This window comes from Canis lupus, chromosome 31 (assembly GCF_003254725.2).
Source record: "Canis lupus dingo isolate Sandy chromosome 31, ASM325472v2, whole genome shotgun sequence".
Classification (NCBI taxonomy): domain Eukaryota; kingdom Metazoa; phylum Chordata; class Mammalia; order Carnivora; family Canidae; genus Canis; species Canis lupus.
Window position 1 is genome coordinate 39,127,809 of NC_064273.1, and position 14,648 is coordinate 39,142,456.

General features: G+C 56.3%; 1 protein-coding gene across 22 annotated transcripts in view; it reads left to right on the plus strand.

Moving 5' to 3' along the window:
* The window catches only part of PCBP3 (poly(rC) binding protein 3), a 251,944-nt gene that overhangs the window by 191,486 nt on the left and 45,810 nt on the right, over positions 1 to 14,648 (plus strand). For 21 of the 22 annotated variants that reach the window (XM_035709259.2, XM_049104567.1, XM_049104566.1 and 18 more), the window contains one exon: positions 5,008 to 5,139. In XM_035709259.2, coding sequence (XP_035565152.1) covers positions 5,130 to 5,139 — 10 coding nt within the window. In that variant the 5' untranslated portion in view covers positions 5,008 to 5,129. Of the gene's footprint in view, positions 1 to 5,007; positions 5,140 to 9,206; positions 9,301 to 14,648 lie in introns of all 22 variants that reach the window. The other variant, XM_049104561.1, reaches the window with a different exon arrangement.

Below are 14,648 nucleotides of genomic sequence, written 5' to 3' on the forward strand. Positions count from 1 at the left end.
CGGTGCGGGCTGCTCCTGAGAGCTGTGCGGGCGTCTCCCAGGCCGTGCACGCGGTCCGGCTTGAGGTGTCCCCCCCTCCCCGCAGCCTCTGTCCCGCCTCCGCGCCCACGGCCGTCCCGTTGGCTCCGGGCTGGATCATGGCCTGGTCCCCTAACCCTTCTCCCGACTTCCCTCCCGGCCCTCCCGGCCCACACCGGGGCCGACTGTTCAGTATCAGGATTTACCGTCTTCGCCCGATTGGCCCCTTGTGTCTCCCCCCCGGGGTGGCTCCTGCGCTGCCCCCCACGGCCTCCCTCCCCTCCGCCCAAGCGGGTGGGTAGCCCTTGGCCTCCCGTGGTCTGACGCTGCAAACCTCCTGGTGGAGCCCAGGCGCTCGCTGACGCACAGAACAGCCCGAGCCGCCTAGGCCGCGCGCACGTGTGTGAGTGTGAGTGTGAGCGTGTGTGTACACGTGTGCGCTTTGCAGCGGGATGGGCTTCCTTTGTCTGGACCGTGCCGGAAGGGGCCGTGACGTCCCTGGGGCCTCATCCTTTGAAGCTGATTCGTGGCGGCGGCCCGTTCAGCCGGGCGTTGAGACCGTCGCTTCTGTTGTGGCTGAGAGGACGGAAGGCCGCGGAGGTGAGGACAGGGTCCCGCCCCTCGCCTGTCTCCGTCTCCCTCCGGCCTCACAGCGACCGTGCTTTGAAGGGACAGCGGCAGCGTCGCTCCCTCGGACAGTGCAGGCCGCGGGTGTCCCCGGCCCCCGACGCGCTGCTGGGGGTGGAAGAAGCGGGTCGTTGCGTGAATGGGACTGGCTGTCACACCACTTTATTTTATTATTTTTTTAAATTTATTTTTTATTGGAGTTCAATTTGCCAACATACAGAATAACCCCCAGTGCTCATCCCGTCAAGTGCCCCCTCAGTGCCCGTCACCCAGTCACCCCCACCCCCCGCCCACCTCCCCTTCCACCACCCCTAGTTCGTCTCCCAGAGTCAGGAGTCTTCCATGTTCTGTCTCCCTTTCTGATATTTCCCACTGATTTTTTCTCCTTTCCCCTTTATTCCCTTTCACTATTTTTTATATTCCCCAAATGAATGAGACCATATAATGATTGTCTTTCTCCGTTTGACTTACTTCACTCAGCATAATACCCTCCAGGTCCATCCACGTTGAAGCAAATGGTGGGTATTTTTCGTTTCTTTAAAGATTTCTGGTCTCAAAAAAAAAAAAAAAAAAATTTCTGGTCTCCTGGTCTTTCCCACCAGCGTAGTGACATGTCAGGGCCATATATATTAAGTAAACCAGCTCCCTCTAGATACATCTAGAACGTTAGGAGTTGCAAGTGGAATGTCCTTTGGGTAAAGTTCACTGATTTCTGGTTTTATGACATTCTTACCAGAGCCTGCCATCCCCACTGTTGTTGTTTTGTGTAACTCACTGAGATCCTGATCCTGCTAGAGTTCGGATCGCCCCGGGGGGGGGGGGGGGCAGGGGTCCTCCCTGTTCCACTGGTCGTCTCCCGTGTAATGCTCCTGCTTTAATTTTGGCGTTTCGCTGTCCTCAGAACCGCTTGTCATTGAGTCCGCGTCCCGGATGAGTCACCCTCTGCAGAGGCGAAACCTCCCGTTGTCCCTGGAAGAAAAGAGCCAGAGGATTTCTGGGGCCAGATGCCTCACGGAAAATTCTACTTACTACCCGCTTTTACTCCCCTGCCTCTGGCCCTTCCCTCTGCAGACATTCTGGAATGTGTGCGTGAGTTGGCTGGCGTCCAGTCGCCTCTTCCCCTAAAGGCGTGGGTCTCAGCTTTCCAGGCTTTGCCACATTATTTACCACATCGTCACACGCTTCCCAGATGCCAGTATTGTGTTACTTGTTCTCTCTCCTCCTGACTTTTCAGTACTTCTGAGTCTGTGCCTTTTTATTTTGTGTTATTGAGCAAATGCACATTAATTCTGCAGTTTCATGGGAGGTTTCTCTCTTTACTTTTTTTTTTTAACTTTGAGTATTGATTGCCTTTAAAAAAAAAAAAGACCTTATTTATGAGCGCAAGAAAGCTTGAGCAGGGGGGCAGGGCAGAGAGAGAAGCAGACTCCCTGCTGAGCAGGGAGCCTGACATGGGACTCGAACCCAGGACCCTGAGATCATGACCTGAGCCGAAAGCAGACGCTTCACCCGCTGAGCCACCCACATGCCCCACCTTTGTTTATTTTTTTTAATTGCGTATAATTCACACACCATAAACTCCATGCTTTTAAAGCCTACATTTTAGCAGTTTCTAGTATATTCACCAAGGTGTGCCGTCATCACCACTGTCTGTCTACAGGACATTTCATCACCCCAAAGGAAGCCCATACACATCACTAGTCACATCACTAGTCCCCATCGCCTTTCCTCGCCCTGGGAGCCTTGAGTCTACTTCCTGTCTCTCCGATTTGTCTTTCCGGCATCTCATCTACTTGGGACCATACACTTATGTGGTTTTCCGTGTCTGGCTTCTCTCACTCAGCATCCGTGTCTCCCAGGTTCATCTATGTTGCATTTTGAAGGCTTCACTCCTTTTTCGTGTGACAAAATGATATCCCATCGTGTGGCTAGACCACATTTGGTCTATCCCTCCATCAAGTGGTGGCCATTTGGGTTGTTTCCACTCTTCGGCTGCCATGAATTTCATGTGCAAGTTTTTGTGTGAACGTGTGTTTTTATTTTATTTTATTTCTCATGTGTAGACACTTAGGAGTGGAATCGCCAGGTCATATGTTAACTGGTTTAACGGTTTTTTTTTTTTTTTTTTTTGGTTTAACGTTTTGACGAGCTGTGAGACTATATAACAGAGTGGCTGCACCATTTCGTATTTCCACCAGCAGTGTATGAGGGCTCCAGTTTCCCCATATCCTGGCTGACATTTATAATATTCTGTTTTTCTTCTTTCTTCTCCTCCTCACTATTTTCAATATCATCATTGTTGCTACTATTATCACTATTATTGCCGTCCTACGTGGGTAAAATGGTATCTCACGGTGGTTTTCATCTGTATTGCTCTAATGACTAATGGTGCTGAGCATCTTTTCATGTCCTTATTTGGCTGTTTGTCCATCCTCCTTAGAGAAATACATATGCAAATCCTCTGCACATTGAAAAATTTCTTTTAGGGGCAGCCCCGGTGGCGCAGAGGTTTGACGCCGCCTGCAGCCCGGGGTGTGATCCTGGAGACCCAGGATCGAGTCCCACATCGGGCTCCCTGCATGGAGCCTGCTTCTCCCTCTGCCTGTGTCTCTGCCTCTCTCTCTGTGTGTCTCTATGAATAAATAAATAAATAAAATCTTTAAAAAAAAAAGAAAAAGAAAAGTTTTTTTATTGTTGAGTTGCAAAAGTTCTCTATATGGTCTGGTTAGTAATCCTTTCTCAGATACATGATTTGCAAGTATTTTCTCCTATTCTGCTGATTGTATTTTCTCTCTTCTTAATGCCCTTTGATGCACAAAAGCTCTTAATTTTGGTTGTTGCCTGTGCTTTTTGGTGTTGTATCCATAAAATCCTCATTTCCAAATCCAATGTCGTAAAGATTTTTTTCCCAATATTTTCTGTAAGCATTTGTACTTTTAGCTCCTAAGTCTAGGCCTTTGGTCCACTTTGACTTAGTGTTTGTATGATTTGAAGGGTCATTCTTTGCAAGTGGTCGTCCAGTTTTCCCAGCACCATGTGTTGCAAAAACTATTCTTTCCCCATTGAACTGTCGTGGCATCCCTGTTTAAAATATTTCCTTTGCTTTCTGATGAATTCCCACTTACTGACTTTAAGACCTAACTCAACAGATACTAGCCTCTCTACCAATCACGATGGAGATTCTTTTTTTTTTTTTAAGATTTATTTATTTATTTATTTATGATAGACAGAGAGAGAGAGAGAGAGAGAGAGGCAGAGACACAGGAGGAGGGAGAAGCAGGCTCCATGCACCGGGAGCCCAATGTGGGACTCGATCCCGGGTCTCCAGGATCACGCCCTGGGCCAAAGGCAGGCGCTAAACCGCTGCGCCACCCAGGGATCCCCAAGATGGAGATTCTTAATAGTACCTTTCCTGAAATCTCCTTGAATTTGGTGTTTTCCAGTTTGTTCTACTATGAACGACAGTGTATTACATGGATGACACATTTTAGCTTGGAACAAAGCAGTCAGTGCTGTGGTTTATTGCCCAAAGTGGTTACCTGATTGACTTGGAGAAAAGCAAAGACATTGAACATAGGTCTCTAGTTATTTTTGGTGCTATGACCTCACAATTCCACGTGTTGGATGCTGTTGTAAATAAGCCTTTTAAGATGTCTGTAACAATTCATAGAGACTATAAATACACACTCATGGAATAGAATTATAACGCAGCAAAGAGGATAATGTACAAAAATGGGCACTTGTGACAGGGGCTTAAATTTCCAATTTGGGCAACCAAAGTGAATTTAAAAAGTAAACAGTCAGGAAACTTAGACTCGGGCAAAACTGATACTCTCTGGAAAACCACTGGGCGGCCTGGGGGGCAGGTCTGCCTGGACGAGAACGTGCGCCAAGACATGGGGCCGGAGGGGCAGGATGGACAGCAAGATTATGTTTCCTGTGAGAATGGGAAACCACAATGCATTTGGGCTAATGTGTAATTTCATGAAAGCTGTTCTTAAATCAGTGGGGCGGGAGGAGAGGGAGAGAACGGGACTAAGCACTGTCAGTAGAAGGTTGACCGTGTCATTTACATCCTCAAAAGTTGATATAGTTTCACCGAAAAGCTTCTTTTGGACTTGTCCTTTATAAAATGGAAGCCTCCTCACGTTTAGAGCTGCCTCATTTGGGGTAAATGGAGCAGTATTCCCAGAACAGGGTCTCACGGCGTTCCGTCTCCGTGTCCCACACATGCCGTATACTTGTCCAATGCTGAAGACATTGCTGCTGTGTCGGAAGCAAGAAACCGTGCCGCGGAGGCTCCGTGCTGATGGACAGGGTCACGAACGTGCACACTCACATGCCCTGTGTTCTGTGTTTTAGGTAGGTGAGCCCCGGGACGCAGTCAGCCGTGTCACTCACCGGTTCCAGCTATGATGCTCTAAGTCACTGTAAGCGTGAACACTTGCCGTCTATGGATCTGCTCTGACTCTTAGAGCCTGCTTATGGGGGAAGGTGAGTGACTGTAAAGTATGTTTTGTTCGCTCCTCTGTTTCCCTGGAACATGGGTAACAAGGTCAGAGTCAGCCCTGAGAACAGCGAGGCAATATGCGGTTGGCCCTCTTCTGCCCACAGCACGGTATCCCTGGGGAGCAGCGCCAGGAAGTTTAACAGAGAAAGGCGGTGGATGCGCGTGTGATCGTGTAGGAGTAAATAGCTTTCCTGGCTGACTCTAGAGTTGAGGTGGAGTTTGAGAAGCAGGTCGAAGCTGAGGCAGCACATTTACCCGTGGCTTTCCCCCTTGCATGTTTGAGGAGGATGGGAGCCCTTAGAGCTGTTTTCCCCTAAGTATTCCTTGCTTTTACACCTCTGGCCCTCTTCCTACCATTTTCTAAAGAACGCCGGGTGGGGACTCCGAAGAGCTGGGTCTGTCGTCACCTCGTTTATTGGATCCCCCATAAATGAGTGCCAGCCACATGCAGGGCCCCTGTGCTAAGCACTACATGCTAGCCTGGCCCTACTGACAGTCTTCCCGCATGTGCAAGGGTGCAGCACCATGTGTGGGGGCGTATATTCAGGGGTAGGAGCATGTGTGTGCATGGTTACACAGCTTATGTGTGGGGAAGGTGCACGCATGCAGAGTGTGTGTGCATGTGTGTGCAGGAGGGGGGCAGTGTGCCCGTGTGCACAGTGCATGTGTACATGGTTATAGGATCATGTGTATCTAGCATGTGTGCGTGCATGTGCCCAGGAGCATGTGTGCAGGAGTGTGAGGTGTGTGCACGAGTGCAAGAGCATGTGTGTTCTGTGCCCCTGTGTGCTCCAGGACCCTGAGGTCCGCATTCTCTTTGCCGGGCCTTCCGGGTTCTACACCTGCAGGAGCCGACTTTCCCTGGCCTCAGCCTGAGGCCTCCAGTTCCTTCCGTGGCACATAGGCCTCGGTCGTCCCCAGGCTGGTTCTAATTTATTCACGTGTGTGTTTATGTTACACGGGCTTTGCTCAGGCCTTGAGAACACGTTCTAGGGTGCCTTCCTCACCTGGAGACACGAGGGCAGCACCGAGAATCTCGAAGCTGTATAGTGCAGCAGTCCACGGTCACCCGCAAACATCGCATGGGTTCTGAGTTAACGTACCCCCCGGCGCTTGTCAGAGAAACACGATCTTCGAAACGTCAGGGAACCTAGTCATAAGGGCACCGGCTGCTCCCCACGTTGTCCTCAGCCCAGCTGCTGTCGCCCCCACGGTTGTCTGTCTGGGCCGATCGGTCGGTTAATTGCGGCTCAGCATTTAATCCGGTGGCGCTTGACCCACTTCCACCAGCCCGCGGCCTGGGCGGTTTTGCTCTTTCCTTCTTCCCACGGAGGACGGTTGAGACCATTTCAGCGTCCAGGTGCCTGGGCCGAATGTCCGTGACTGGGAGCCGGGCTGCCCCTCCCCGACGCTGGGAGCCGAGAGGGCCCCACACGGGACTCTCTGCCTCTTTTCCGGCCCGAACGGATGCAGGTTGGGGAGGTCTGCGCCGCTCGTCAGCCTGCCCCCTGCCCCCCGCCTCGGCTGCGTTTGCCAGGTACCCGTGTGCTCGATGCTCAGGCATGGGACGTGGCTGCAGAGGCAGCGGGAGGAACCCACGAGAACAGGAAACCCACGCCATCTGGGAGGTGACTGGCCACTGAGCCCACCGTGTCCCGGTGAACCCGAAGGCCCCAAATGCCCGCAGCTGGCCAGCCCCTGGGCGTGTGGTGCTCACAGGCAGGCCCCCCCACCCCATTTGCGGTGCGCCCTCTACCCTGCAACTGCCCAAGTCACGTCCTCATTTCTCGCCTGGCCTGGTTTCTCTCGGCTGCCCCTGGCACCTGGGGTGCCCTCGTCCCTTGGTTTCTCGGGGCCTCCCCCTCTTCCGTTTCATGGCCCCCACACCCTCAGCCACTTCTCTTTGGTGACTCTGGTCCTTCACGTCCCTCCTTGTGCCGCTTCCTTTCCAGCTAGGCTCTCTCTGCTTCCCACCGGGCACAAAACAGGCAGGTGTGCCCCTGGGCAGTATATCTGCTTCCGGCAACCCCTCTCCTTCCGTCCCCTGGATGGCCGGCCTCGCTGGCCGCTTGCTTACCTTGCACCAGACCTGCCTGTCAAGGGCTGAGCCCGCCCTGGCCAGACCCGCCGGCCAGCGTCCGGTCCTCCCCAGGTTCTCACTGGCACTGGTCACTCTTGGGGACCAGTGGGCAAGAGCCCGGGCTTCCATGACCCGATCTATAGGACCGGGAGTGAGCCCTGCGTCACTGTGCTGCCCCTTCCCTCATCTGTCAGGGAGTGAGGACGGATCCTCCGCGGAGACCCGCTGCAAGGTGGGAATTCGCCGGCGGGGCCGGACACGTGGCAGGGCTGTCTGCGCCCTCCTGCTTGCTTGGCCACTAGCGACTGGCGTCCCCGGGACTCAGGGCTCAGTCAGTGAGTGATGACAGAGCTGCCCAGGCTGGGGGGAGCGCAGGGAGCCGCCCGCATCGTGGCAGCGTCACGGGCTGAGCCCGTTTGTCACTTTGGGCCGAGGTTTAAGCATCTGTATCCTCCCAGCCAGGAACAGTATCTGTAAATATGGGTTCTGAGGGGCAGGAGGAGGATTGTGGAAACATTCTTTAATATCACAGCTCGGGGCGTCTGGATGGCTCCGTCGGTGAAACGTCTGCCTTCGGCTCAGGTCACGATCCCCGGGGTCCTGGGATCGAATCCCACGGAGCCTGCTTCTCCCTCTGCCTCTGCTACTCCTCCCTGTTGGTGTGCTCTCCCTCTCTCAAATAAAAACCTTTAAAAACACGCATAACAACTTAAAAATCCTGGAAATAGAAGCATTACGTATCGGTTCCATTTTTCTACATAAAAATTCATCAAATTTTATGCATAACAAGAATAGTAAAAATGCCATGGGGAATTTGATCAATTGCTATGTAGATTTAAATATGTTGACATAAAAAATATTTCATGTGTAATGTTAAATGAGAAAAATAGGACAAATGTGGGTGGTTTGGTCCTGTTTTTATTAAAAAATATAGTGACACAACACTTCCTAGACAAAAGCCTGGGTGGACCTCCAGATACCCCACCAGCACTGTTGGTCTTTCCGAGTAATGACATTACGGGTTACTTTTTGCATAAATGCATTTTCTATTTCTTTCTGTAATGAACATCCAAATATTTGCACTATTTTAAATTTTTTCCCTATAACGAACAACCGGGCTGACTCTGGTCAAGGGGACCCGCATGCGTCCACTTTCTCGGCACCTTTGTTGTTCGGAGCCTGTCCTCACAGCCAGCGACCCCTCCCTGCACCCATGTTTTTACTTCTGCCTGTTACGTGTATTTATCATTTGTGGGCGTCTGATTTCACGTGAGATGCTGAGCTAACGGGGGTGAGAGGTGGACTGCGGGCGACTTTCTCCTGCTCGGGGGCAGAGGTGCCCGCCCGGATGGGAGGCCGGCACACTCCCCACCGCCTCTCACGGGGCCGCGTCCGCCCTCCCGTCCGCGCTGCCCGCGCCAGAGCCCTGCATCGGGATGGCTCGCAAGGACACGCAGCACTCGCATTTCTGAGCTTCTGTGTGCAGCCTGCTTCTAGGCCTGGACCTAGCAGCTCTAGGTCACAAAAAAAAAAAAAAAAAAAAAGCGGGGAAAGGAGAGAATTTGCAATTGGTGCTGCTTCAGGCACCTCATCCTGCAATCCCGGGACGCAAGGGCTCCAACAGGACCAGCTTCGTGCAAGGCCCGAGCGCGGCAGACGGCTGACAGCAGCAGTGACAGCTCAGTCCCCGTCGCTGGGGCCCACCCACGGCTCCCTCTCCGAGGGCTGAGCTGCTGTGGCCCATGTCCTGCAGGCATGCCGGTTTGTGCGCTGGCCCCTGTTTGGGGGAAGGAGTCATTGAAATGACAGCACATCCGCGCCGGGTGCACCCCTCCAACGGAATGAGGGGAGTTGGGCGAAAAGTAGGTCACATGTGCCCGGTCCCATGTCACGAGGTCTCCAACCTGAGGCCAATGGGATTTGTAGCCTCCTTTGGTTAGGACAAAACCCACTCTGATTTTTCTCCTTTAGCATTTTATCTTCTCTAGACGAGGAGGGTGGCCATCTGTCCGATAGCCGCATCCAGCCGGCCCTTCCCGACCCCCCGGAGCCGCTTTGTTCTGAGGTAAGGGGCGCCGGGGCCGGGGGAGGCCGCTCCGGCCAGGACAACGGGCCGAGTGTCGAGGAGCCGGGCACGCACGGTCCTCGGGGGGCCCGCGGGGGCGGGCACGGCACTTTCCCGTGACATTCAGGGGAAAAGGTCCTCACGTTCGGTTCTGTTTTAATGCTATGGCTCCTCTGTGGGGATCAAGGTAAACTGTTCCGCCTCGCATTGAGGTGTAGAAATGTGAGCGTGCAGATTTCACGGCCGGCGACACGGGGGGGTGTGGGAACGGGGCTCCCCTGAGACACACTGGCCACCCCGGCCGGAATCCGGGGCCCTGCGCCCCACAGGCGAGCTCCTGGCTTCCGCTAGGCCGCCTGCACCGGGGAACCACGGGTCAGATCCAGGTCCCCAGTACGCGTGTGCTATCGGGTACAGAGACCGTGCACCGGAGCTTGTTGCCCAGACCGAGGAAGAGCAGCTCTCTTAGGTACGGGCAGGCCGCAGACGTGGCTCCTCCGCAGCCGGGCGCACGTGGAATGCGGACCTAAGTGTGAGTTTGGTGGCTTGTGAACAACAGAATCTCATTCATTTACTTGTTGGTTGGTCGGTTTTGCTGTCCTGTGAGTGAACTGAAGTACCCGTTAGCTCGGGGTCCTTCTGACGGACATCCTTCGGCAGGTGACGGGCGGGCTGCAGAATGGTTGCGACGTCCGCGCGGCGGGTGTTTAGACAAAGACGCGCTCCCCTCCGGTTTTGCTGGGGAAGATGCCTCCGGAAGAGACTTCTAGAAGCAGAGTCATAGCAGTATTTGATCTGAGGACGTCCTACAGGACAAAAGCGTTTTGCCTTTCTGAGATAAAATCTTTAAAATTTGTATTTTTTTTTTTAAAAAAAGATTTATTTATTTATGATACACATAGAGAGAGAGAGAGGCAGAGACACAGGCAGAGGGAGAAGCAGGCTCCATGCAGGGAGCCCGATGCAGGACTCGATCCCAGGACCCAGGGATCACGCCCTGAGCCGAAGGCAGATGCTCAACCACTGAGCCACCCAGGGATGCCCTAAAATTTGTATTTTAAGTAGCTTTCTAGGGAACGTGGGCCCGTGGCTCAGTTCACAGAAGCAAATGCGAACACAGGTGGATGGCGAACGAGTCGATGTTTTAGATGTAAAACAGCGGTTGTGCCCGCGGCAACAAAAGCAGCTCTTCCCTTCGGGAACGTGCGATCCCCGCCTGCTTTCACCTGCAGCCTCTCCACGCATCGCACGTGGCTTTTCTAAAAGGCTCTTACCCATTTTACAGTCTTGAGCAAAGAGAATTATTTTTTTTTCTGCCTTTTCATTAAGAGAGAGCAGAAGATCCGGGAGTCTTTATTATTTGCGGTTGTAAATGCTTCTCTTACGCCTGGAGGAAGCCGTGGTCTCTCCGGCGTCGCGGGTCACGGCCCCGTTCCTGCCCCCCGGGCGAGGGCAGGGTGCACACACGGCTGTCTCGGGAGCGAGCAAGACTGGGATCGTGTGTCCAAGTGAAATCATAAAAACCCTCCTCCCGATTTATTGCCTTCGGGGCAACATGAGAACTGCTCCCTCTAGAAGTGGGACCGGCCTTCCAGCGAGCTACGGGATGCTTATTTCCCTTACTGACCGGAGCAGTAGATCGTTATTTTTGCAGAAATAACATAAATAGAACAACGCAGAGGCGACAAGGCGGCGTCCCCATGTGCTTCCCAGAAGAGTGTCCTAACACAGGGCAAGGGGGTGCCGTGCTCTGGGCCCCCAGCGGGGCCGCCTCTCTCCTGCCGCCCCGGGGACAGAGGCCGCGGGCGAGGGGATGGCCGTGGGCGGCGCCTTGGCCTCGACGCCTCGGGGAGCGCTCGGTGTGCGGGGGCGTGTGCCAGCCCCGTGGGGTCCCGCCTCGGGAAGATTGGGGCCCGGGCCCCACGGCGACACCCTCACAAAGACATCGTCCCCGAGGTGGGGGCTGCGGGGGCGGGGCCCGGGGGTCCAGGGCTTCCTTCTCCCCGAGCGGCAGCCGCGGTGTTTCCCTGAACAGCACAGCGCAGGCCGGTGGTTCCCGGAGGGGCGCGCAGCCCCGTGCCCAGCACTGGCAGACGCGGCCCGGCACCCCCCGGCCCCCCCAGACCCCGCGAGTCGGGTGCACGAGCCCACGGACCCACTGGCCTCAGCCTCCCGTGGCCCGGCCCGTCCAGGCCCAGACCCGCCGGCCCCGCCGCTGGCCACGGGCTCGGGAACCGCGAGGGGAGGGCCGTGGGGACAGCGTGACGACCGCCGTCCAGGAGAACCCGGGGGACAGAGGACGTGCCCCGGGTGCGGGGCCCTCGCAGGGAGAACCTGGGCTGCGCCAGTGAGAGGGAGGGACGCCGGCACCACGGGCAACAGGAGTCGGTGGCGAACGGCAACGTGGGCTTCAGCTGGTGCCCCACGCACGGGCGACCCAGCTGCAGAGGACTCGTAGGACGGGCGTGTAACCGTTTCAAACCTGTGGGTCCTGCCGGGGAAGGGGCTCGCGTGGCTGCCCCCGAGGGACCCGCCGCCGCCGGGCACATCGTGGCCGCACAGCGTTCCGTGACGGAGGCCGCGGCCGGGGGCCCCTCCCCAGGCCTGGGACGTTCCGTGCCCGGGTGGGCGGCCACGCAGGAAGCGCCTGAGGACGGAGCCGCCGAGCGCGGCGCGGGAGAGCCCGGGGCGCAGGACGGCCGCCCGCCAGCTCGGCCTCCGCTGCCCTGCGAACCTGCTTCTTTGTGCCGCTTCTGAAAAGACGTGATAAGCGAATCCTTACAAGGCCCCGGACCCGGTGACGGCTCCGGACGTCCCCTGGGCGCTGCGTCAGGGTCACCTGTGCCGTGTCTGTGCCCGGACCCGTCCACCCGCCGTGGCGTCCTGGCGAGTGGGGGCCGCACCCTCGGGGGACGCGGGCTGGGGGCTGCAGAGCCGGGCTCAGAAGGACGCTGGGCGGCGCCGCCCTGGCTGGCCCCTCGGGGCTGCGCGGTGACCTCTCCTCACCCTGCGGTTCGGGGCAGACGGCGATGAGCAGGACCAGCTCCCGTCCTCGGAGCCTCAGACCTGACAGGAGACGATGGTCCTTGCCACGGCCTTATTCTGTTGTATTTATCTAAAATTCTTCCCAGGTTTTCCCAGCTCTCTTGCGATACATGACCACTTTGGTGTGATAAAAGCCAGAATTAGGAGCCTCCTTCCCTAAAAATGGTCGTGAAGACACAGACTGAATTTTGGGGGGATAAGCGATGCTCACCTTGCGTGAGCCGTCCTCCTGCCCTCCCTCCCCGGGTCATGTGGCCGCGAGCCTCTGGGTGCCCCCCCCCCCGCACCTGTGCACCAGCAGCGCCTGCGGGGTGGGGGCCTTGGGCTCTGCTCCCCACTCCCCAGCCGCGAGCTGCAGTTCGTCCGCGAACAGAATTCCTGATGTTAAGTCCGTCCTGAGAGCAAGCGTCGTGTGGGTACGTGGGGCCCACCTCCCGGTGGCCGCAGTGGCCTCGCGCCCGCCGGCTCCAGGACCCCGGGTCCAGGTTGCACTGGGGGAGCCTGTGCCGTGCTCGTGCCGCACCGCGGCCGCGTCTACGCTTCGTCACGACCGAGGAGCCCCACTGCCGCCCTGTGAGGGTGCAGTCGCTAGCCGTGAGGGATGTGCCCACCTTCCTGTGAGCAGCGTAGGATTTTCCAGATGGGAGCCCCGGGCAGATCCACGAGCCGCAGAGCTCCAGGCCCCGTGCGGGCCACTCTCCTCTCAGGTCGGGGACAGACCTGGACTCTGACGTCCAGGCGGCCCCCCCCGTGTTCCCGCGGAAGCTCTTGGCGTCTCAGAAGCTCATGTAGGTGGGGTCCCGTGCGGTCCTCCTGGGGGGACCCCAGCCCCGGAGTGTATGGGGCGGGGGGCTCGGATCTCACCCCTCCCCTCGCCAGGGCGTGTTTGGTGGGAGGACCGTGCTCTGCTCCCGGGGCGTCCGCGTGCCCAGATGCCGCCGTGTCCCGGCAGCCGGCTTGTCTCCCGCGCCCCCAGCACACGGGCTGAACCCCTGTCTCACAAATAGCACTTCTCACCTCGACCCTTCTCTTAAGGAAGTCCTGGCTACTCTTGGCTAATGAGTTTTTCACGTACATTTTGAAGCCAGCTTGAATGGAAGTGAATCAGCAGATCAATTTGGGGAGAATTAACATCTTTTTGAGTCTACGGACGTGATGTATTTCACTAATTCCTAAGCCTTCTTTAATTTCTGTTCATAGTCTATAGATTTCTACATAGAGGGTTCACACACTTTTTGTTACATTTATCTCAACTGATGTATGTTCTTGTACATGATTTTTTTTTTTTAAATCATTTTCTAGCTTTTGCTGGTAGCCGTCCTGTCAAACTCACCCACCCCCTAGCGTCATGCACAGATTGCGCTGGGCCCTGTGAGCCCGTTCCAGTTGTGCTGCTCCTCCTTGCTGGCCTCTCGCTGCGTCACCGGGCACCTCTGGAGGGGGCCCTACCTGCCGGGGGCCCTGAAATCCAGGATGTGCAGACCCACGGTGGACGTGACAACCGGCAGGTGTGCTGCGCGGGTGCTGGTCACTAAGCAAGTTACTAACCCCAGCGATGGCATCATCCCGACCCAGCACCTTCTTCCCCCAGAGCCCCCCCCCACCAGCCGGTACGGGGCATCCCCACCCTGTGCTGTGCCACATGCCCGGCTCCTCGGGATGCCCCAGGTCAGATGCTGCATCGCCACGGATGCCTCAGTAATCGGGTCAGGTCCTGGCGTCCTGTTGCCATCCTCACGAGTGGACGGAGGAGTCTGAGGACACAGCCGTGTCCCTGCTATTTTCCAGGGGCTCAGTCACAGGACATCGGGAAGGGGGTGAGTGTTCCTGCCTGGCACCTGTAGAGTGCTGAGTGCGCAGGCCCCTCCAGGTAGATGGGCGCATGTGTTCCTGCCGTTCTCTGTGGCTTCTCGGGGCCCGACTCACCCCGGCCGGCTTCTCCCTGAGGTCTCAGACGCCTGCCAGCAACGGGCTGGGTGACGTCCCTGACCAGGGCAAGAGCAGAGAGGAGGGACACCCCCTGCTCCCCTAGTGCAGTGGAAGCCTCCCCGGTCTTCACATCTCAGTGGACCCTGAGGCCATAAGAAGCTGTCCCTCCCTCCCTCCCTCCCTCCCGTCCCCTCCCTCCCTCCCTCCCTCCCTCCCTCCGTCCCCTCCCTCCCTCCCTTCCTTCCTTCCTTCCTTCCTTCCTTCCAGAAAAGGAATTTCTGGATCTCTGACCAATCTCAAATGTATGTCTGAGCGTGAAGGGGGACTGAGTGTTTTCAGTCTCTTGGGTTGCTGGTTGTCCCAGCCCTATGGTC